The 22,490-nt window shown below is 53.6% G+C and overlaps 8 protein-coding genes across 8 annotated transcripts; 4 read left to right on the top strand and 4 right to left on the bottom strand.

Annotated features, from left to right (window-relative positions):
- Positions 1 to 123: 123 nt before the first annotated feature.
- QC762_0094130 (uncharacterized protein) lies at positions 124 to 2,577 on the top strand (the record flags this gene model as incomplete). The annotated part of the gene is made up of 2 exons (XM_062884092.1): positions 124 to 1,341; positions 1,387 to 2,577. 2 exons carry the CDS (start codon positions 124 to 126, stop codon positions 2,575 to 2,577), a joined length of 2,409 nt encoding a protein of 802 aa, XP_062740549.1.
- A 183-nt stretch (positions 2,578 to 2,760) lies between these two features.
- QC762_0094120 (uncharacterized protein) lies at positions 2,761 to 3,712 on the top strand (the record flags this gene model as incomplete). Its single annotated transcript, XM_062884091.1, has 2 exons — positions 2,761 to 2,777; positions 2,809 to 3,712. 2 exons carry the CDS (start codon positions 2,761 to 2,763, stop codon positions 3,710 to 3,712), a joined length of 921 nt encoding a protein of 306 aa, XP_062740548.1.
- A 1,006-nt stretch (positions 3,713 to 4,718) lies between these two features.
- Positions 4,719 to 6,202, bottom strand: QC762_602420 (uncharacterized protein). Its single transcript, XM_062891933.1, has 5 exons — positions 5,905 to 6,202; positions 5,635 to 5,847; positions 5,403 to 5,578; positions 4,999 to 5,338; positions 4,719 to 4,939 (listed from the first exon to the last, which is right to left on the bottom strand). Exons 1-5 carry the CDS (start codon positions 6,163 to 6,165, stop codon positions 4,733 to 4,735), a joined length of 1,197 nt encoding a protein of 398 aa, XP_062740547.1. The 5' UTR covers positions 6,166 to 6,202; the 3' UTR covers positions 4,719 to 4,732.
- Positions 6,203 to 6,976: 774 nt separating this feature from the next.
- On the bottom strand, positions 6,977 to 9,915 carry QC762_602520 (uncharacterized protein; the record flags this gene model as incomplete). Its single annotated transcript, XM_062891940.1, has 4 exons — positions 6,977 to 7,847; positions 7,902 to 9,019; positions 9,079 to 9,666; positions 9,747 to 9,915. The coding sequence occupies 4 exons, from the start codon at positions 9,913 to 9,915 to the stop codon at positions 7,419 to 7,421; spliced, it is 2,304 nt and encodes a 767-aa protein (XP_062740546.1). The 3' UTR covers positions 6,977 to 7,418.
- A 738-nt stretch (positions 9,916 to 10,653) lies between these two features.
- On the bottom strand, positions 10,654 to 14,286 carry QC762_602530 (uncharacterized protein; the record flags this gene model as incomplete). The annotated part of the gene is made up of 1 exon (XM_062891941.1): positions 10,654 to 14,286. One exon carries the CDS (start codon positions 14,284 to 14,286, stop codon positions 10,654 to 10,656), a length of 3,633 nt encoding a protein of 1,210 aa, XP_062740545.1.
- A 293-nt stretch (positions 14,287 to 14,579) lies between these two features.
- SRP68 (signal recognition particle subunit srp68) lies at positions 14,580 to 16,952 on the top strand (the record flags this gene model as incomplete). Its single annotated transcript, XM_062891942.1, has 3 exons — positions 14,580 to 15,123; positions 15,189 to 16,340; positions 16,394 to 16,952. The coding sequence occupies exons 1-3, from the start codon at positions 14,816 to 14,818 to the stop codon at positions 16,950 to 16,952; spliced, it is 2,019 nt and encodes a 672-aa protein (XP_062740544.1). The 5' UTR covers positions 14,580 to 14,815.
- A 183-nt stretch (positions 16,953 to 17,135) lies between these two features.
- On the top strand, positions 17,136 to 21,369 carry QC762_602550 (uncharacterized protein; the record flags this gene model as incomplete). The annotated part of the gene is made up of 4 exons (XM_062891943.1): positions 17,136 to 18,740; positions 18,818 to 19,017; positions 19,077 to 19,265; positions 19,342 to 21,369. 4 exons carry the CDS (start codon positions 17,136 to 17,138, stop codon positions 19,463 to 19,465), a joined length of 2,118 nt encoding a protein of 705 aa, XP_062740543.1. The 3' UTR covers positions 19,466 to 21,369.
- On the bottom strand, positions 19,771 to 22,381 carry SSC1 (Hsp70 ATPase ssc1). Its single transcript, XM_062884090.1, has 3 exons — positions 22,140 to 22,381; positions 21,901 to 22,024; positions 19,771 to 21,830 (listed from the first exon to the last, which is right to left on the bottom strand). The coding sequence occupies exons 1-3, from the start codon at positions 22,164 to 22,166 to the stop codon at positions 19,972 to 19,974; spliced, it is 2,010 nt and encodes a 669-aa protein (XP_062740542.1). The 5' UTR covers positions 22,167 to 22,381; the 3' UTR covers positions 19,771 to 19,971.
- Positions 22,382 to 22,490: the final 109 nt, after the last annotated feature.

The following is a 22,490-nucleotide window of genomic DNA, read 5'->3' as shown; positions in this document are numbered from 1 at the left end:
TAGTGTTTCTAACTCACAAACAGCTCATCGATCATCAGAAACCTGAAAAAGACATTCGGAAATGACCCGACGAAGGCCCTTGCCTCCTAGTACTTTCGCTTTGATCATGAGGACACAAAAAGGATGCATCTCCTCCTGGCATCATTGCTCGGGCAGCTCACAATCAAGTGTAAAAAGGTCCCCGACGATGGTTTGTACGAAACACTACGTGATTATCAGGGCCAGGGACAGCTTCCGGATGACAGCATGGACCTCTTCAATCACCTGCAGCGGTTTATTTCCAAGGCAGACAGGGATATCTTCCTTGTCCTTGACGGCCTTGACCATGTTCTCGATCGCAGGGGCTCACGCAAGAACGATATCAAACTGCTTGACATTATCCTGAAGCTGATACAAAAAGAGTACACCAACCTTCACGTCCTCGTAGTCAGCAAGTACGAGAAAGACATAGCACAGGATTTTGAGAACAAGATCAGAGATATGCTGGTGTCAGTAGATGTTGAGCAGGGACTTGGCAAAGTTCTTAAAACATTTGTGGAGAGGAAACTAGAGGACACTCCTGTCTTGAAGGGAGAGGACTCTCTGAAGGGCGAGGTTAAGCAGCGTCTCGGGCATTACCAAAGCAGCCAAGGCAGCAACTTTCACTGGGCACGGTCTATTCTCAAACAAGTGTCAGCGTGTCACGAGCCAGCAGAGGTCACAGCAGAGTTGAGGAAATTGCCAGAAAACATTGCCGCCAGGTATCAAGATGCGCTGGAGAAAGTGGCGGCCAACAGCGTTAAAAGGCTAAAGGACATTCTCCTTTGGCTCATGAATCAAAAGCGGCCGCTCTCGCAAGCCGAGCTTGCGGCAGTGGTCAAACTTCGAAACGCAAAGGAAGTGGCAGGGATCTGTCCAAGAGTACTTGTGGAGACGGCCACGGAGGACGAGGTGGACGTCTTTCGCTTCACCCACTTCTCAGTCCAAGAGTATCTGAAAGACCCCTTCTCCCGAGCTCCCAAGGGGCAGGAAACGATCAGGTCTGGGAACATCGAGCGCCTTCTGCCGCCCCAGAAACACGACGCACACCTTCTCATCACCAAACGCTGCTTGGAGATCCTATCAGCCTTCCGACCGACGAAGACGAGCAAGAAGAAAGGCGATGCTATCGAGAACACGTCAAGTAGCGATAGTGATTCGGACCGTCTTGTTTCGTCCGCCTCCGCCCCCAACCGCCGCCGTGTCACTATCGATGCCAGCGACCACGGCTCTGACGCCTGGCGCACACAGGACACCAGTCCAGATGATTCAGCGCCGGACCGGCGCGCCCCCATCAAAACAGCAAGCAGGAAGAGCATCGATGTTCCAGCTCGGGGATACGCGGCCGAATTCTGGTTCTGCCACTAGAATGAGATTCATAGCAACGAAGGTCAATTCAATGCTATTGGCAGCGACAAAGGATTTCCAGCCAGGCTCAAAGAGCTGGAGACCGAGATTTGCTCCAAGCTTCTGCTAGACAAGGAGAAGATGCGGGCTTGGCTAGATACCTATAATCCTGACGGACGGGGAAACAAAAAGCCACCCTCTGCTGTCTACTACGCCGTCAAGCTGGAGCTCAATGGCATCCTCACACGGCTTGTCGATGAGATCTCCAAGTTGCACACCGATCTTCCCGCTCGACGCAGGGCCCTGGACCAGCGTGGTCTAGAGGGAACCGCTCTCCAACTGGCTGCAGTTCGGGGTGAATCTGATATTATTAACCTCCTGCTCCAACAAGGCGCCGATGTGAATGCGGAAAAAGGACCCCACGGGACTGCGCTGTATGCAGCTGCAGCCGAGGGTCACCTTGAAGTGGTGAAAAGTCTATTCCAAGCAATGAAGCTGCTCCACGCCGACACAAAGACAGGTGACCAAGCAGATGGAAATCTTGGTAGTCCACTGCACGTCGCAGCATTCCGCGGCCATAATGCGGTCGTCAAACTACTTCTTGAGCCACCTGGCGTGGCCGTGGACCATCTCGCCGACCCCTTCGGCACCGCTCTACAGGCGGCCTGCGCATCCAGGAAGATCAGTACCATCAAGCTACTCCTGGCCAACGATGCCGACCCCAACATAGTTGCTGGCTGTTTCGGCACAGCTGCCCAGGCCGCATTTGCGCATCCTAGGGTTTCCTTGGTCAAGGGATCGGACGAGGTCCTTGAGATGTTACGATCCAAAAATGCCGAATGGCTCGAATCTCCCATGTTCTGGACCTTGGCGTACAGCAGGGTGAGGTCGTCCCTCGATCCCCGGCCGCGGTATAACAGGATGAATGTTCTGGATTTCGCCTCGACAAACTACGAGACATTGCTTAAGGCATCAGCACCCAGCTGGCTAGAAGAAGAGGCCCTCGGAGAGCATGAACTTCTCGCAAGCGTTGTCCATCAATGGGCAATCCCCATGACCACCATGCCGGATGAGGCATTTATCAATAGGCGGCTGCTCGCCAGAATTCCTTTCCAAGATCAGCTAGACGCCATCAAGCGGGCTGTTCCCCATCACGAAAATACCATGAATCATCTGCGCCACCAGGACTTCTTGAGCAAGGCCCACTTCTGAACTGGCATTAATTACGTTCTCGGTCGAATCCGTGAGCTGATATCGAGATGCCTTGACCGAGTCAGCCGCTTGCTCCGCCGCCGCGAGCACCTTGACAACACCGCCCTGTCATCATTCCAATGGGCATTACCAGAGTTTGACGAACCATGGTACGGTTACGGTGAAAAGGTATGATCCAGATCCATGGTTTGGATGGCCTCGTGAGCGTGCGATGTACATGAAAGCTTCAAGCCGAAGACAACGGTACATGATGAGGCACCCGGGGGATGATGACTCCGACCAAGTCATGATGAGCTCTTCGACAAAGAATGACGCCTTTGCCGTGACGAATTCAATGGCAAGGGCCGACGCAATCACCATGGAACTCACGCAACAGAGACAAAAACAGAGACGGTTCGAAGAGATGGCCCAGACGTCAGTTTCTGGCGGTGACGCCGACACAGAAGCAGTGCTCCCCGAATTACGAGTCACGTCACAGACTGGTATATGGACGGTGAGCGATATCCTCGAACTCGTCAAGCATCTCATCCAATACGGCGACCGTTGCGCTCGCTACCAGGATGCTGTGACAACAGTGCCTGCCAAAAGGGACATCCACGAGAAACCACCTGAACCTCCAGCCAAGCCAGTAGACCTGCACAACATCGAAGACCTAACCTTTGAATTATTTTCCACCGTCATCCGGCTCGCTCTGGCGCTGCAAGACCACGGGACGACTTTCAAGAAGCTCGCCCGCCCAGTCCAGCTTCTCGCTACCGTGCGGCTTGAGCGTATCAAACAGCTCGACGCTCTCTGCGAAAGAGCATTTCCATCTTCCTCCTCTGCTTGCAAGCATACCTGCGAATCTTGCAACAGCAAGAGTAATAACAATAATGCACATGTACCGACCGAGACCAACTCCGACATGGATAGCCAGAAGGTAGCCGTTGCAGTAGCCCAGCAGGTTGAGCAACTCATCGCGAACAAGCTTGACGCAGCGCAGAGTGCCATAGTTCAGGATTTCCAGAGTCATGTTTCAGCAGCAATCAAGGAGGAGGTCGCTCGCCTAGTGGAACAGGTGGAACGAGATATGGTGCAAAAGATTAAAGACGAGGTGCAACGGCGGCTGGCAGAAGCCCAGGCAGACCAACCATAGGTACGTAGGTAGTGAATCGGTGGATTTATTTAGCGATATATAGCGGAAAGTTACCTGCGGTTCACTTGGTAGGAGCGGAGATGGAGAGTGTGGATGGTGGGCTGGAACAGTGTGGGCAATAAGCTAAGCCAGACTTGACTTGGCTCAGGTGAGCTGAGCTGAGCCAAGTCAAGTCAAGGGCCGGCTCAGCTCAGATCAGCTCATTTCCCACACTGGGCTGAAAGGAGACGCAAGAAAAATACTAGGAGGTAGCTGGAACAGAACAGGGTATCAGATACTTTTGGGTTTGTTAAGGTGTGAGCGTGAAATTAGCGATTTTCTTGAGGGTTTACACGAGATCATGGAGAATTTGTGCTCCCATTGTTTATGAGCTCATTCAGTTTTTGGCAGGAGTTGGGCTGGAGTTAATAAGTTTGGCGGGTCACTGGGTACGAAATGGTTTAGGTAACCATTGTGATGAGCGTCTTGCCCGCGAGTTAGCAAGAGATACATCATGATGATGACTTTTCACCATTCCATATAGACACAGTGTAACTCAAGTGAAACACATTGAATGCCTACTTACAAGTCACAGATCGTTTCCCACATATGTCACTAAGAACAATGTTGCCGAGCACATATACCTACCTACTTACAACCCCCCTACTCTCGTCCCTGACTGTGACAAGGGCTGTAATATCAGGGCTTGGAACTTCATGGTTCAATTCAGGCTTATAATCTTCAATGGCCTCGAAGAGCGTGATGAGGAAGAAGAACGTCTAGGAATACAAACAGATCTCAGAGACGCGTATTTATCCATCGTCAGGTGGTCCGTGCCCAGTGGCCTCGAGCCGCTGCCAAGTTCCTCAATATCTCAGGGGCCAGTGGGCTTCCTTTGATAACCGCCATGCCTTCAGATTGCCTGCCTCGCTTTCAACGAGAGGTTCACAACTTGCAGTTACCCCTCCTTGCGGTGGTATCGACAGTGTTGCTGGCCGTGGTTGCAGGTGGTTGGCTTTTGCCGTGTGACACTGACAACCCTCAGGGGAAAGTAAACAAATCCCACCCATTATAAGCCAACAAATTCACCGTCCCCGCCGGCACCCCCGTCAACACACCCACCGTAGCAATGCTCTGAATATATGTACACATATTCGCCCCTGTCTGACTCGCATTCGGCAGCCCAAACAAATACGACCCCAAGCCCGTGATATGCGCCGCAGCAAACGACGTTCCAGAAAGCGTATTCTATTCCATTGTCAGCCATCTCCCTTTCCCCATCACCCCAGAGTAGGGAAATTACTCACCGTCCCCCCATTAATCCAAGCCGTCAAAATCCTCTCCCCCGGCGCAAAAATATCAATCACAGCCCCATAATTCGAGCTACTAGCCCTCGCATCACTCGCCGTGCTCGCAGCAGCGGTACAAGCCTGCGGCGCGCTCGCCGGGGATGTGTTTCCAGCATTAGTGTTACTCCCCCCAGCAGCAACAGCCACAAACACACTGTTGGACACCATGGCAGCAACAGCGTTGTTCATAGCTGCGGAGAAGGACCCCCCAAGCGCAATATTGGCCGAAACACCCTTTGGACAGCCGCGAGTGGCCTTGTCTTGGATGACCCAGTTCATTCCGGCGATTACACCTGATCTACCCAAGGTTAGACACGATAGGAGAAGAAGTGGGGGTGGGTGGGAAGAAGGGGGGAACGTACGTGGTCCCCGAACCAGAAGCACCCAACACCTTGACAGCAACAATCTTTGTCTTCTTCGCCACACCATAAATCTGCGCACCAATGACGCCGGCAAGCGCGGTGCCATGCCCGTTGGCGTCGGTGTTGATCCCGTCACCGGCAGTGTTGGTGCCCCAGACGGCGTTGCCGGCGAATTGCTTCGACTTACGTCAGCATCTATTCCACTTTATTCTGAAAGAGAGGGGACACACACCGGATGCGTAACCTGAACCCCCGTATCAATCACGTACGAACAAGTCCCAAACCCGCTGCTGTTGTCATACCTGTACACCGTCGACCCAAGCGTATGACTCGAGATCCTCGCCAGGTTCCAGGGGGCGTTGGCTTGCGTGATGAGATACCGCTTCGAGACTAGCTCGGCGGCAGAGCCGATGGTGAAGGAAGCGTCTTGTTCGATGTATTCGACCTTTTTACTATCATGTCAATAATCTACAACCAACGGAGAGGGGGACAAAAAACCCACCTCTGGGAGGCCCCTGATCTTGTTTAGTGAGGCAGCATCAAGAGCCCCCGCGAACCCCTTGAACCCTTTGGATTTGTAAATGTAATCAGGCTTTCGACCACCAAGGGCCTTGCTGATCAGGACGTCGGAGGAATCATCTTTGAACTTGACAATGTATTTACCTGGGATGAGCTTAGCAGACGGGTCGCGGGGTTGGATCAATGGAGCAGGGGCCGCGAGGACTGCCGGGAGGAGTGCCAGCAGGGCGGTAGAGAACAACATTTCGGCAGGTGATAAGCGGGCAGTGTTTGAAGATAGGGATGAGGTTGGGCAGCTAAGCTAGAGATTGTCATGATGAATCACCGTATTTATCTGCAAGTCGTTGCCTCAACTGAATGGCATCATGTCCCTCCCTCATCAAGCCCATCTGATAACAACCCACCGCCCACCTTCCCCCTTTTCGCAAGCTGCATACGCCACACCTCAACGTCCTTCCCCCTTGAGCGCTAAGCCGCAGTGCTGCTCTCTGCATGAGGAATCCCGTGGGGTATGACGGCTGCTCCCGCTGTCTCATTCCACATTTTGTATCCAGGAATCATGAGGTATATTTCTTCCTAAAGATGGGGGCACACTTGCAAGCTGTCTATCTTCAAACGCGGGAGGCAGGTGATGTGCTGGTGCAGCTTCCAAAAGCAACCGCACTAGTGAAATGCCGTGCTACCTCATCCACCCACTATGCTTAATCCTTCGTGTGAACATGTCTTGACACTCCAAGATAAAGCAATCAAGGAGCTGGATGGTGAATATGTAGTAAATGCTAAGCCCTTAGAAAAGAGCTTAGGGGGGGGGAATTAGACCAAAAAAAACATACAACACCGAGGATTCCCCAGTGGTCACCCACCTGAGTACTGGTTCGGCTCTCAGCTGCTTATCGAGGGGAGAGCGGACGGGATCCCGAGCTTTCAGCTGGATATGGTCGTATGTGAAAGAGTAGGCGAGATTGTGGCATTATAAATGGAATTTCAAGGTCAATTACTTGGCATTTCGTGGGAGGACCGGGTCTTTGTCGACAAGTTGTGAAGTGACGATGGCCTTTATGCCTATGAGGCTTTTGAAGCATGTTTGTCGTGATACAAACTCTACTTGGCATGGGCTCAGACAGTTGTGATCAAACTCTTTTCCGTTCAAGATTGCCTGATAGGACTTTTCATCCAGCAGGGAAAGCCATCGCTATCACCCAGGCCAAAATGTCCAAGGTGTAAACCATGCACAAGACAACAGCCACCCATATCCATACATTTTCCCAGTGTATCCATCCCACCCTCATCCCTCGGATGAATATGCCCACCGATTATCCCCCATTCAGAGCAGCCAGCAACGGAGGAAACCCACACCAAGCCCATCATGCATACCAAGCAATGATCCAACAACCCTACCCCAATAATATATACATGAATTCACAACACTCTCAGCCCCCTTATCCCCTTCTCCACCCCCAATGAGACACCCGCCTATCTTCTAGAACGGTGGTAGTGCTAATACCACTGATCCGCATCATCAGCAACCTCATAATCCATCTCATTCTGCTCCCTGTCCTTATCCTTCTCTTGCTCCGGCTGATGGTCAAGCAGTATCCTGACGTCCCTATCGTCATCAACACTCTCCCCATCATGATCCTGATCATGTCCGTCCTCATCACCGTTCTGAGCGGTGACCCCAGTGGACTTATTCGTAGCGACACCATTGACGTGGCTGAACCCGCTTGCCGTAGGCGTCGACAGTGCCGTCGAAGAGGATGAGGGACTAGCCCATGACAACTCGACCTGCCCTTCGATCTCGGGGATGGTGTAATCGTTGAGGCTGACGCTGTTGTAGAACTTCTCGGCTGTCTTGCGGTCCTTGAAGGTTATTTCGGTTGTTGGGGGGCTGGAGCTGTGGTTGATGTGGGTGAATTCGCCAACACCCTGGGATGTCATGTTAATAAGATGACAGACAGATGAGAAGAGGTAAAAACTCACAAAGAGATACTGCCGAAGCACCTCGTCCCTTTGGCCCTCTGTGAAATCCACACCCGAAACCACCACCCTCTTTGGTCTGTTATCAAGCGAATAAGCCGCATAAGCCGCGTGAACGTCGGCTCTCCCACGAAAACCCCCCCGGAACCCTCTCGACGCAAATCCGCGAGCCCGAGGAACAAAGCCTCCTCGCCACGGAGCCCCCCTTCCACGGCCATAGTAACCCCCTCTCGGAGCACCCCAGCTGGCCTCTAACCCTTCCTCCCCATCCATTTCGGCATGGGGATCGAGCCCGATCTGCCTAGCTTCCTCCTCCAACCGAGCCAATTGAGCCCTCAGAGCTTCTGACTGCGTCATAGGCTGCTTTGACGTCGAACCCTCACCTTCCCCATCCCCCACACCCTCCCCTTTCCTCGCCAGCTTCGCCTTCAATTCCTCCTGGGCAGCAAGAAGCTCCTTCTGCCGCTCATCAATGTCCTTCTGTTTTCTTTCTAACTCCTCCCTCTTCCTCATCTTCTCCTCAAATACCTTCTGCGCTTCCTCCTGCCGTTTCCTAATCTCCTCCAACTGCTCCTCGGTCAGCGGCACATTCTCCGGTGCTTCCTCTCCCCCTTGCCCAGAGGCACCCCCATTCACACCACCACCCTGTTTCCCAGGAGGTGGTGCAATTTGTTCTTCGTCCTTAAACCAGAACACCTTCACAAATCGGTTCTCAAAGATGACCTTTGGCGACTTGTACGCCGCATTGGCAGCCTCCCAGCAGTCAAACTTGACCACGGCCAGTCTCTTGTATGGATACATCTTCACCTCGAGGATGTTCCCAAACTGGCTGAAAAAGTCTCTAACTTGATCCTCGTCGAAGTTTTCCTCTGGGATGCTCTCCACCACGATGGTCGACTTGGTCCGATCACTTACTGGTCCCTCTGCTGAGAAAGTTGATCTGTCCCCACCACCTCGCTTTTGGCGACCGCCGCGGTTCCCACCCTGCCCCTTAGACCGGTGGGAGTTGTGCTGTTTCGGCTGGCTCTGAGCAAACATTTCGCCGAAAGAAGGCATCCCTGGAAGGCCAGCACCCGGCTGCGGAAACGTGTTTGTCATGAGGGCATTAGCTGGATCGTATTCTATCACAAAGTTAGCAACCTTCCCACAACTCTTTGCCCTCCTGCCCCGTTCAACATACCTTCTACCTGCCCAAACCCCCCACCCCCACCAAAACCCGCCGGATCATCACTCGAGTGATCAAACCTGCAGTTGAACCCCCTGGGACAAACCCCCTTGTTGACATAATCCCTACACTTTGGCGCCCTCTTCTTCTTCTTGTTCCTCCCCCCCCCCCCACCTCCACCTCCATTCTGCGCAGCAGCGGCCATAAACTCGGGCTGATTCAACACATTAAACATAAACTTGGCCGCATACTCCGGATCCAAGAACCCACCACCACTCGACCCCAGCAGCGACTGCTCAAACCCCCTCCCAGCACTCCCCCGTCTGGGCTGCTTAAAAGCCCGGGCATGATAAGCCTCTGCCCCAGTCGCAGGGCTATCCAGATCATTATACCCCCTCTTCCTGTTTCCCCCTCCCCCTCCCCCAAACCCATTATTCTGTTGTCCCGCTGCTTGCCCCTGTCGTAGATACCCATTCCCAGCCTGATCATCATCGTACAACAACCCCGTCATCGGCGGCGGTGGTGGTGGTGGCGGAAGCGCATTCGGAAGATAAGTCTTGAACGTAATCGCCTCTAAAATCCCGTCGACAAACTGCTGCGTGCCTGTCATCAAAACTTTGTCAGTTCCCGCCTTACATTCCCTGAGCCAAAAACAAAACCTTCCCCAAGAAAATCAGGCAAACTAGCCACGCAAGTCTGCCTCACACTCTCTACATCCCCATCATGCTTCAGCAAAGCAAGGACATAATCCGCGAGCACCTCCGCGTCGACCTCGTCAGCGTCGGGCGTCTTTTCGATCTTTTGGACGAGGAAGAGTTTGAGGTCGTTTTCGTGTTCTTCGGGGAACAACATCGTGTCTCCTATCCCAGTTTGAGCCGTGCGTGTGGTGTTGCTGGTTCGGTTTTACGCAAGTGGTGGTGGTAGTTGGTTGTTTGCTCTGGTTCTGAGAATAGTTTGCCCAGGTATTCCGGGGGAAAAAAGTGTATGCTATTAATATTTTTTGCTCAATCGAAAATCTGACTGAAAAATCACTCCGTTCAGAGTTGGATAAAATGCTTGCGCTCGTGTTGTTGTTGTTGTTGTTGTTGTTGTTGTCGTTGTCGTTGTCAATGTTCGATGTCCCTCCAGCAAATTACTTTTTCTTTTTTTGGCAAGCAACCACTTGTCGCGTCGAGTCGCAGCCATCAGTCAACCACGCACGCGGTCGGACGGGGAAGAGAAAGCAGGTTGAATGTGGCATAAAGTGATGACCCACTCTGCAAAAAGTCCGGATAATTCCGGCAGGCAAAAATGCAGTAAACGCTTATACAGGTAATTACACCACTACTATGTTCAAGTCTTATTTTTCACCTGCCTATGTACCTACCTATCCTCCTTCTATGAGAATTGTCTACATGTTCAAGAGCTTCTTCGAGTAGAGTCATCATGTACCAGCCCACCATCATAACCCAAAAAAGAATATACCGACCTTCCAAAAACCATAAACATCATGCAGACGCCCCACCGCCCTCTCTTGGATATGTACAAAATGCAAGATATACACATAGTATACAGACCTCTCCCCCCCCATCCATATCATACACCACCCATTTAGTACTCATCCTCCCCCTCCTCCTCCTCCCCCTCCCCATTTCTTTCCTCCCACTCAACCTCCCCAGCCTGCTCTTTAGCAACCTGCTCAGCAGCAATCCGTTCCGCCATCCTCCTAATCATGGCCTGCTGCCTCGCCAGCGCAGCCTTCTGCGACTCCGCCTTCCTCTCCCTCATCTCCTCCTCCCCCTCCTCCCCGACCAACTCTCTCCTCCTCCTCCCCCTCCTCTCCAGCGGCGGAGGCACATACTTCAACCGGCTCCTATACCCCTCATCATCCCCAAAAATCTCCCTCTCCAACGGATGCCCCGCCGCAATGTTCGAAATAGCCTGCACCACCCTCGGCGCGCTCTTCTTGATCAACCTAAACTCCCTCAACGCATCATTCGACCAGGGCGTGATCTTCTCCAGATCCATATACTCCTTTGCAAGAATAAACAGCGTGTGCGCAATCGGCCTCGGCCTCTTCGGATCGCTAGCCAACCGCCTCACCTCCACAGGTAGCTTCCACATCTCCATATTCGCCGCCCTGTCCGTCTGCCAGCCAAGCCACTGACCCATCAACCTATCCTCGCAAATCGAAAAGGCTAATCGCCACCGCTTCAGCCTGGCAAGACCCTGGACGTAGTAATTCCAGTTTTTGCTGTCGAGCTCAAACCCCTTCGCCCTGACGGTGTCAATGAGGTTGATAAGCCCATCAGCATCCTCACTCTCAAGATAAAACCTCTGCATCGTCTTGAGGGGGTCGCACAACCTATACTTTTGCGCCACCATGACCTTTTGATCCTCCTGAGACATCGGACCCGCCTGAGCCATGACCGACATGCCGCGCTTGACCGTGCGCTCAAGGATGATATCCCACGTCTCTTGCAGTCGGTCATAGTTCCCCTCGTGAAAGTCTGCCAGCATGATGTCGTGGAGCAGCTTGAGCGGGACTTTCTGCAAGGTCGACTGCCGCGGCCATCGCGCATTGTGAAGGGCGATGATGTCCTTGATGGTGGTGAACCGCCGCATTTGGGTCAGGACAAAGGTCATCTTGGAGTAGATGTTGATCATGTCACGCCGCGCATCGGGAGAGCCCTTTCTCTCCAGGTCGAGGACCTGGTAGAAGTAATTCAGTGCTCTTCTGAGATAGCCACGGGCATCATTCTCGTGTCTCAAGGCTGGTGGGATATCCTCGTATCTGCTGAGGACGCTGATGGCAGTTGCCATGAGCTTGGCTGACTGGGGAAAGTTCATGTCCTTCATCATGTTGAGAATCTTTTGCGCCATGATCGGTTCGCCACTGTACATGAAGGCGGCAATGAGAAGCGTGTAGTGGTGAGCAGTCGGTTCGAAGCCACTCTGCGTCCGGGCAACGTGGAGCAGATGCATGGCGTGGTGTGCTTGGCGGCAGTAGAGAAGAGTCAGGAGAAGGCCGCTGTATGTGTCTTGGTTGTACGTGACATTTCGCTGTGACATGGCCCCCAAAAGGCGGTTGACGGCCGACAAATCTCGACGTTTGGCGTTGAAACGGATGAGCAAGTTCCACATGTGAACATAGTCCCCTTCGAGCTTGTTCTCCTTTGTGATGTCGATAGCAAGATTTTCGGCCTCGCTATAACGATCATTTTTACAATAGGCCTCAACCAAGCAGGTCATCATGGTAAGCGAGAAGGGGATGTTGCGTTCCTTGGCCATTGCGAAAAGCTCGAGAACGAAGGAAAGATCACCTCTCCAGCCGGCGTTCTTCATCACCGTCGTCAGAGCGTACTGATCCACATTGTTCATCTCCCACATGCGTGAGAAGAGATCGAGAGCGGCATCGTAGTCACCCTCATTGTAGTAAGCCTTCAACAAGATATTCTGCTCCATGCGACCAGGCTGGTAGCCCAAAGTCTCGGCAGCATCCTCCATGACGAGCTGAGCAGAATCGGGGTCTCCACGTACCGCATGGGCATGCATGAGTGTTCGAACATACATGGGGTCTTTTTGGAGATTGGGATCGTAGTGCTCCTCATATTCCTTGGTCATGTTCATAAAAGACCTTAGATCGCCCCTCTTGGCGTAGTATGTGAGGAACTTTTTGTATGCCACTTCATCTGGGTGTGGATAGCCCCGGTACCAATCCTCGCGCAAACGTTCCATGCCTTGCACATGGTCGGGGTAATAGGCGGGCACTATGGCATGCAAGACAGCGGCCCGTGGTTTCAAATCTTTCAGAGATCTATATCTCATGTACTGCTGCTCGGCCTCTTTCACCTGGCCTTGCTCTGCGAGATGGACGATGTACGCTTCGTAGGAGGCTGAATCCGCAGCATGATCCAGAATCAACTCGGCAACTGTAGGCTGAAATAGATGCAATGAGTTCCTCGCCACATGCCGGAATAGCCCTCTCAAAGGCCGTTGTTCTTTGGGCAGTTTTTGATGTGCCTTGGAGAGCTTTGCAAAATGGTGTCGAATTCGAGCAGGCAGGTCTGATATCGTGGATAGCTGGGTATACTTCACAGCGGGTGTAGAAACGTAGTTCCACTGCCCACTGCCCGGTCTCCTTGAGGCGAGAACATCACCACCCTGATGAACCGTGTTTGTGGGAGCTTCAGCTAGTAGATCGGCAGAAAACTCGCCTGAGCGGTTGACCTTGGTTCCACCACTCATGGCGGGCTCGGCTGGCAGCGATAACCAGGCAACAGGCACATCAACACCAGTTGTCAAAACTTCAGTGTACATTCTCCAACCCTTCATCACCAAGTCCCAGTTATTGGCCGAGATGCCATACGCAACGAGCAAGTCGAGAGGTTGACCATAGCCATGCAGCTCCAACCCAGCCTTGAAAACCGCAAGAGCCGAGGTCAGGTTTCCAGTAACGAGGTCTGCTCGTATCTGGGCCAAAACATTCTCCTCTGTCCAGTCCTCTACATCATACACCGCAAACAACTCCTGAACCCTCCACGCTTCCAAGGGGCGGGCCGAGGTTGCCAATGCGCGAATGACTTTTGGTCGAAAGTGCATCTGCACCTCCGGACTCAGCTCAGCGAAAGTCTCCCAAATTCTCTCATAGTTTCCGCGAAATGTTTTGTTGTCAATGAAAACTTCCAGTCGCTCGACAGCTGGGAGTCGTTTGTAGTCTTCCAAAGTCCAGACCTCTGCATCATTTTCCTCCCAGCTCGGCGCCTGAAACTCTGCCTCCCCATCCTCCTCGTAATACTGCGTCTGCGTCTGGTTTGGCGGCCCTCGGGCGCCTACCTGGGAGCTTGGTGGCCCTTGATTTCGGTCCTGATATGAAGACATGAACAGCCGAGAAAATGGCTGGTGGACCTTTGCTATTGGTTCGAGTCGTTTCGGCAAGACCGGATACATCCTCCGCAGCATAGCCACGGCACCCCTCGGGTACAGGAAGTCGAGCAAGAATACCGAAGCCATCATGGGCTCCGGAATTTGCTTGTTTCTGGACGAAGGTCGGGTCGGGGCAGGTTCGGACCGAGGAGCGCGCAGGATGGCCTGGCAGGCATCGGAAAGCTCAAAGTCGTAGGCTCCATGCTGCCAAAATGCCGTATGGAGCTGGCGGCGGGTCTGCAAGCAATGTCTGGCGGAGGGGAGAATTCGTTGGAGGCTGCTGCACGGCTCGAGGGTAGTCGCCGCCCTCTCTAGCATCGTCGCAGGTGTCAACTCTGTCTCGGATCCAAAACCCCACGAGGGTCTGAGCACATCATCCACAGCCCTACAACCAACAGTTCGTCTTGTCGGGGCTCGTCGGGGGTTAATCGAAGCCGAAACCAGTTGTATCTATACTTCGTGGTGGTGAGGAAGAAACTGCGCTCCTGCGCGATACGTCATGTTGAGAAGGGCGTATCCCCAGGACTGGTCCTAAGAAAAATTGCAAATTGGAGGGCCGGGGAGGTCGCAGCACAGAGGGCTGGTGCTGGAATCGAGGTAGGGACGGACGGTGGGTGTTTGAATGTGGCGTCGTTCTCCAAAAAAGTCGTCAAAAAATTTGGATGGTGCTGTCAACCATCTCGAACTGGGGTGGAGCACGCAGCAGCTCACTGGGCTGATGTTCGGCGCAAGCTTCTAGTGGGGGAGCACCCGAAATACGGTACGGTACGGGGGCTGTTACCATTGGGAGCTTGGGCCACACATTGCGGGGCACAAATTAAAATCCACAGCGTGGGAGCCCAAGACGATGTCAAAAATTAGCCCCACTCCTGTGTCGGTGCTAACACCGTTACCCGTTACCTCCTGGGCCAGAGCCTCAACACAAGTCACCACACCGGCGACATCGACGACAGGGACAGCCGGGATGGATATCACCAAGTTTGTCGTTTCCCACCGGGAGAAGGCCCTTCTCTACGGCGGCTACTCTACCTACCATACCTCGCTCTCCAAAAAGATACTCAACTGCCGCAAGAAGCTGAACATTGCGACGAAGAAACGGGGCACATTTCACCCCAGGAACCAGGTCACTGCTGAACAGGTTGCCGAGGACCATGTGTATGCCATTGACTCTCCATGTTGAACTGCGATCATTACATTGCTAACTTCCCGCTGCCTGTCAGCTATATCCACCTCCAGCTTCTGACAGCCGAACGAACATGGGCCGATGCCATGGCCGTCAAGGCGGCGCACTCGGTTGAGACGAAGGGCATTGGTGGAAAGACCCGGTCGCATATTGTTTCTCGTCTGGAAAAGGGAGCTCGAACTGCCGAACAGCTGGCCGAAGTTCTCACCCAAACCGCGAGCGGCGCGAGCTCTGTCGACATCCTCGAGGCCCGCGCATATGCTGCTTTGCTCAGGGGTGCTGCGCTATTTGAGAAACAGCACTGGGAGCCTTGCCTGAAGAGCTACTCCGTCGCCCGTATCATCTACAGTGCGCTTTCTACCTCGGCCAAAAACGACATCTTCAAAGACCTCCTGTCCGAAACCATCGACCCGTCGATTCGGTATGCTGCCTACCAAGCCCAGATCCCACGGACGCAGCCCATTGCCGAAATTGCGCTAAAGTACTTCCAACATGCTGGCCCAGAGCTCGCGGCGCACATTGAGAAACAGAATCCCGCCATTTTGCAACACACTGATGCGGATGCGAAGCAGGGAACTGGAGGCGCTCCTGCAACGCTCACCTGGCGTGGACGTGAGGTCAAGATTGAGGACGCTGCAATCGCTATTGCTTGGGCTGCGGTGGGTGCGGAAAAGGCAAAGCTGGCTGACCAGCTGTCGTCAGCCGGGTCCTTGGCTCCCAGAGAGCTAGCTGGGGCATATGATGATATCTTGGTGGCAAGCCAGGATGCTGTTGATGCTACCAAGCAGGCCATCGATGAGCTCAAGTCTGAGGGTGTCCCACAGAGCGATTCTCGCATGCAGAGCCTCCAGATCACCAGGACTGCTGTCAATTACGAAATGATCAGCTGGCGCATTGGACGCAATCGTGCCTTGATTGGTCAGGACGATGGAGCGCGGTTGGACTTTGGTGCCCCTAGCAAGAAAAAGAAGAAGCAAGAGCAAGAGCAAGAGCAAGCCGAGGAGGCTCTCGAGCAAAAGGGCAGAGATCTCACCCCTGGCAGACAGATTGCCAAGTTGAAGGAGAAGGTCGTGTTGTACGACGGTATCCTTCAGAGTGTCGAGTCTATCAAGGAGCTGCCTGGTGTTGCAAACGACCAGGAGCTTTCCGCTCAGCTCGAGGCCACATCGCAATACTTTACCGCTCTTAAGTGAGTATCCAGTGCCGGTTCAATTTATCAATGAAAGCTAACATAACCCAAAGGTGCCTCGCTATATCCAGATCTCATGCCATTGCTGGAAATACCGTCAACGCACTTGCCTTGGTCAAGCATGCGCTTGATCAGTGTACCGCCGCCCTTCCAGCTCTGTCTGGCAGTGATGATGGCAAGCCAGCGCCAAGGAACATTCAAGTCACGAACCAACACGCTGGGTTGCTTCGAGACATTCTCGGTGGGGAGCTTCAGCGGTCCCGCGCTCTGGTTGAGATTCACAGCTTGAACAAGTCGGCGAGTGCTTCGCAGACCGCCGGCGCTGGTAAACCGCTGTCTTCCCAGCTCTTCAACTACCCAACAGGCGGTGTCGATCTGAACAACATTGTCACTTATCCTCCTCGACTTGAGCCTATCCCTGTCAAGCCCCTGTTTTTGGATGTTGCGTGGAACTACATCGAGTATCCCGCCAAACAACAACAACAACAACAGCAACAACAACAACAACAACGCCCAGCGGCTGCTGTTCAGGATAAGAGCAAGGGGACGGAGAAGGAGCCAGAACCAGAAGCAAAGCCACAGAAGAGGGGCTGGTTTGGTTTTGGAAGGTGATTTAAGGAACATGCATGGCCTAGCGATTTTGATAGAACGATAATGCCAAACAGGGCGGGAGCGCATTCCTCGCGTCGCGCTCGCTGACCTAGGGATGGTAGATGATGACAACACCATGGCCATGTGTCTCTTCAAGAGAAATTGACAAGGCATTTCTTTCCAGTTGACAAGCCGTTTTCGTGAATGCTATGGTCTCCGGTGATTGGTTTCAACATGTCGGGAAACGATGATCAAAGTCTTTTGCGCCCTTCCGCTTCCAACATCATTTTCGACAGTGAAAAGGACCGCGATTTAAACTATGCCGGCAGGGACTCGATTTCTTCAGTGGAGGACGAGAAACATGATGCCGATGAGTACTCGAAGCTGCAAACACCCGGCCATGAACTATCGACATCGAGAGAGGAACAACCAGCAGCGGCGACGTGGCTACTTATATGCCGGAGAATCCTGTTAGGGGTTGAATGGGTATTGGTATGGGCATTTCTGGTCTTCTTACTGACATTCATCAAGGCATTCATCATGGCAGCGTGGAAGCTATCAAGCTCTATACCACTGGATAAACTGGTGAACACCACTGAGCTCAATTTGCAGACCGGTTTCAAGGTCGAGTCTGGGAAGCAGAGGCTGAGGGAATATGAGTTCGATGTCACTCGCAGGCGGGAGGCTCCGTCAGGGGTGTGGAAGAAGATGGTGCTCGTTAATGGGCAAAGTCCAGGGCCGCTTATCGAGGTCAACACGGGTGACATTGTGAGAGTCAAGGTCAACAATCTCATCTGGGACGAAAGCACGACCATACACTGGCATGGGATCCATCAACGAAACACCACCTGGATGGATGGCGTGGCAGGGATATCTCAGTGTGCGATACCACCCGGCAAGAGCTTCACATACGAGTTTGAAATCATCGACCAGCGAGGCACGTTCTGGTATCACGCTCATTCCAAAGTTCAATACACCGACGGCCTCTACGGACCGATCGTAGTCCACGACCCAGACGAGAGACTGCCCCCTGACGTCGACATCGCGGCAGAAAGAACAGTCTTCATGGGAGGCAGCTTCCACGCCTACGGGGAGGACCTGTTGGAAAGCTACCTCCAGCTCTCCTCAGCATGGTCCCCGTCAATGCCAGGCGTCGAACCCCTTCCCGACGTCATCCTCATCAACGGCCTCGCCGCCTTCACAAACTGCAACCTCACCTCGTCAACCTGGCCATCATTCATGCCCCCGATCTGTGAACCCTCCAGCAGGCAGTTCACCACCCCCATGCCCAACACCACCACCCGCCCCCGCTTAATCAACCACTCCTCCTTCACATCCCTCTACTTCACAATTGACTCCCACCCTTACCTGACCATCATCGAGATCGACGGGGTAGAAGTCGAGCCGATCACCGTTCCAGGAATCCATCTCAACATCGGCCAGCGGTACTCCGTCCTCGTCTCCCCAATTCACTCCACCACCACCGGATCTTTCGTCATGAGAGCCACTATACCAAAATCGTGTTTCCTCCCTTATGTCCCATACACGAGCGAAATACTCGAAAGCGTCAACCACCAAGGCACAGCCCTCTTATCCTACTCCCCAAACCCCAACTCATCCCTCCCCCAAAACATAAAGCCGGTGGTGAACATCCCACAGAACTGCACCAACCTCCCATTTAACCTCCCCGTCCCAATCCGCAAAATGGCCGCCTTCCCACCAGACACGGCACACCCCTCGAGAAACACCCACGAGATCAACTTTCAGTTTCAGCAAGCCGGGCCAGTGAATAGGATCTTAATCAACAAGGTATGTTGTCCCCCCTTCCATCGTTTTTCTCTAGTGCTCACGGACGACTAACTGGGTACCTACCTATGCAATATCAGACCTCCTACTCCCCCCTCCCCCACAGCGCCCAACTCTGGCTATCCCTCCCCCAGACCCTTGACTCCGACTCCGACCCCGGCAGCTACAACAACTACAACTTCCCCCTCAACCAACAAGTCCTCCTCCTCCCCGGCCCAAACAAGACAGTCCAGATAGCAATCAACAGCCGCGACATAATGGAGCACCCTTTCCATCTTCAGTACTTCCCCCCTTCCTCCCCCCAGCCCAAACACCAAAATCACTAACCCCAAAAAACAGCGGGCACACCTTCCAAATTGTAGCCTGGGGCCCAGGCGAGTTCTCCGGTGGCACAAACCCCTACACAACATGGAACCTCCCCAACCCCATGCGCCGCGACACCCTAACCATCCCAGGCCTCTCCCACGTCGTGATCCGCTTCCTGGCCGACAACCCCGGTATCTGGGCTCTTCACTGCCACGTAGCTTGGTACATACATACCTACCTACCTATCCCACTCCCCCTTACACACACACACCTCATTAACCCCTTCTTTTACAAACAGGCACATGGAAGCAGGCATGCTCCTCACCTTCCTCGAACGCCCCGACGACCTAAAGCACCTCGTCCACGACATGAGCCCATCCACCACACAACTCTCCAGAAGCTTTTGCTCCGATTACAGGTAGACACACCAAGACGACATGACAGACAACACACAAAACTCGCGCGTGGAAAACTTGGTATTCGAAAACTCTCTTCATTCATTTCCAAACCATAACAACTAATGTACATATGAGGGGGGATTTCCCAATTATATTTTGATGGTATCGTGTGTGGACCGTGTATATACAAATACACACAATGCGACCCTCTTTGTTTTGTGATCCGAGAGGGAAAACCCCTTCCCTCAATTTCCCATCCCATTCCCCGACCCCATCTTAGTCGTCAGAATTCGTAAGATGATTCCTGCCCCCAAGTGAAAAAAATCAAAAGCAGGCCAAAGTTTTTTGATGCTCAAAACGCCATCCGCCGTCTGCATGAATAAACACACCGGATAAGCCTCGCGAGCCTCCGAAAAACCAAGATATATGAGTACAAGAATACACTGGAGTAGCCTCTCCAACCTAATCAGACATGTGAAGAAGAAAGGAAAATATGTTGTGGGGTATAGTGATTAAGAGACAGAAGACGCTTAGGCCTTGGGCTCATCCTTCTTCTCGCCCTCGGTGCTGGAGGTGGACTCGCCAGCCTCGTTGCGGGCCTTGTGCATCTTGTCGAAGAGGTTAAGGGAGGCCATCTGGAGCTCATCGGTCTTCTCCTTGATCTCGGCGGCGGTGGCGGTGCTCTCACCAGACTGAGTCTTGGTGACGAACTCACGGAGAGAGGTGATCTTCTCACGGATCTGGTCGGCCTCGGTCTTGTCGAGCTTGTCGGCATACTCGTTGAGAGCCTTCTCGGTATCGGTGAGGACGGAGTCGGCACGGTTGGCAGTCTCAATGACGGCCTTGCGCTCCTTGTCCTGCTCAGCGTACTTCTCAGACTCCTCAACCATCTGCTGAATCTCAGAGTCGGAGAGACCAGAGCCGGAGGCAATGGTGATGGACTGGTCCTTGTTGGTGGACTTGTCCTTGGCGTGGACGTGGACGATGGAGTCGGCGTCAATGTCGAAGGTAACCTCGATCTGGGGGACACCACGGTGGGCAGGGGGGATGCCGACAAGCTGGAAGTTGCCGAGGAGCTTGTTGTCACGGACAAGCTCACGCTCACCCTGGTAGACCTTGATCTCGACGGCAGTCTGGAAATCAGCGGCAGTGGAGAAGACCTGAGACTTCTTGGTGGGGATGGTGGTGTTGCGGTTGATCAAACGGGTGAAGACACCGCCGAGGGTCTCGATACCGAGGGAGAGGGGAGTGACATCGAGAAGGAGGAGGTCCTTGACCTCACCGGAGAGAACGGCACCCTGGACGGCGGCACCAATGGCGACAGCCTCATCGGGGTTGACGGACTTGGCAGGGTCACGGCCGAAGATGCTCTTGACGGACTCGGCAACCTTGGGCATGCGGGTCATACCACCGACGAGGATAACCTCCTGGATGTCCTTGGCCTGGAGGTTGGCATCCTTGAGAGCCTTGCGGACGGGCTCAACGGTGCGCTTGATAAGGGGATCCATCATGGACTCGAGCTGAGCACGGGAAAGCTTGATGTTGATGTGTTTGGGACCGGAGGCATCAGCAGTGATGAAGGGAAGGTTGATGTCGGTCTGGAGGGAAGAAGAAAGCTCGATCTTGGCCTTCTCAGCGGCCTCGCGGATTCTCTGGATGGCCATGCGGTCACCGGTGAGATCAATGTTGGAGTCCTTCTTGAACTGCTGAACGATGTGGCGGACGAGAGAGATATCAAAATCCTCACCACCAAGATGGGTGTCACCGTTGGTGGACTTGACCTCGAAGACACCGTTCTGGATCTCGAGAACGGAGATATCGAAAGTACCACCGCCAAGATCGTAGACAGCGACAACGCGGTCAGCCTCCTTCTCAAGACCGTAGGCGAGAGCAGCGGCAGTGGGCTCGTTGACGACACGGAGAACGTTGAGGCCGGCAATCTGACCAGCATCCTTGGTGGCCTGACGCTGGGAGTCGTTGAAGTAAGCGGGGACGGTAACAACGGCGTTCTTGACGGGCTTGCTGAGGTAGGCCTCGGCGGTCTCCTTCATCTTGTTGAGGACAAAGCCACCAATCTGAGATGGCGAGTACTTCTGGCCACGAGCCTCAACCCAGGCGTCACCGTTGGTGTGCTGGACGATCTTGTATGGGACCTCCTTGATATCTCTCTGAACCTCGGCGTCGGTGAACTTGCGACCAATTAACCGCTTGGTGGCGAAGAGGGTGTTCTCTGGGTTGACAACGGCCTGCCGCTTGGCCGCCACACCAACGAGGCGCTCGCCATCCTCGGCGAAGGCAACGACTGATGGGGTGGTGCGGGCACCTTCTGAGTTCTCAATGATCTTGGGGGTCTTGCCCTCCATGATGGCGACAGCAGAGTTTGTTGTGCCTAGAGAGTCGCATTGTTAGCATCCATGACCGTTTGCTGACGTAGCCGTCGGGGAGGAGAAAAAACTCACCAAGATCGATACCGATGACGGCACCCTTGACCTTCTCCTCTGTGGACTCGTACCGCCTCTGGGCAAAGGCGGGTGTCCTCCTGAGCATACCCGCACGGGCAGCTACTGTGGAAGCTCTGGGAAGCTGTATTCATGGCTGGTCAGCACAATTTGTGGTCTGGCGCGGGCGGCTCGAGCTCTTGGGAAGCAGTTTGGAGCTTTGCGATGAGCAGATATCTGGATGATGCGGGGTTACTTACAGCGCGGGAAAGACGAGTGGACATCATCTTGAGGAATCCAATTCAAAACAACCTGTGAGAACGGGATGGGAAGGAAACAGAAAGCAAAAACCAGACGGCGGGGGAGGGTATGGATTGGTGATGGGGAACAGGGAGGAGGGAAAAAAGACGGCAAGGCAAGGCAAGGTCTTTTGTACTGGGCAAAAAATTTCGAGCAGCACGGTCATCGAACCTTGGAAGGCGTTGGAAATTTCGCAGAGCGCCCACGGCCTAGCGGGTGGACCCGCAAAGCACAGACCATTTCTAGAGAAAATGCCCCCGCGTAAAGCCGGGGAGACGAGGACAAGGCGGCGAGACACGTGACGAGCCATT

Source organism: Podospora pseudocomata, chromosome 6 (genome assembly GCF_035222375.1).
Source record: "Podospora pseudocomata strain CBS 415.72m chromosome 6, whole genome shotgun sequence".
Lineage (NCBI taxonomy): Eukaryota > Fungi > Ascomycota > Sordariomycetes > Sordariales > Podosporaceae > Podospora > Podospora pseudocomata.
This window is presented reverse-complemented; position numbering and strand designations above follow the sequence as displayed.

What these genes read in the sequence shown, in the direction of transcription:
- SSC1 (XM_062884090.1), bottom strand. Translation starts at nt 22,166, where the DNA reads ATGATGTCCACTCGTCTTTCCCGCGCT. An exon ending in CCACTCGTCTTTCCCGCGCT is followed by an intron (nt 22,025 to 22,139) that starts GTAAGTAACCCC and finishes CCATGAATACAG; the next exon opens with CTTCCCAGAGCTTCCACAGT. An exon ending in CGTCATCGGTATCGATCTTG is followed by an intron (nt 21,831 to 21,900) that starts GTGAGTTTTTTC and finishes GCGACTCTCTAG; the next exon opens with GCACAACAAACTCTGCTGTC.
- QC762_602420 (XM_062891933.1), bottom strand. Translation starts at nt 6,165, where the DNA reads ATGTTGTTCTCTACCGCCCTGCTGGCACTCCTCCCGGCAGTCCTCGCG. An exon ending in GGGTTCAGGTTACGCATCCG is followed by an intron (nt 5,579 to 5,634) that starts GTGTGTGTCCCC and finishes CGTAAGTCGAAG; the next exon opens with CAATTCGCCGGCAACGCCGT. An exon ending in CTTGGATTAATGGGGGGACG is followed by an intron (nt 4,940 to 4,998) that starts GTGAGTAATTTC and finishes ACAATGGAATAG; the next exon opens with AATACGCTTTCTGGAACGTC.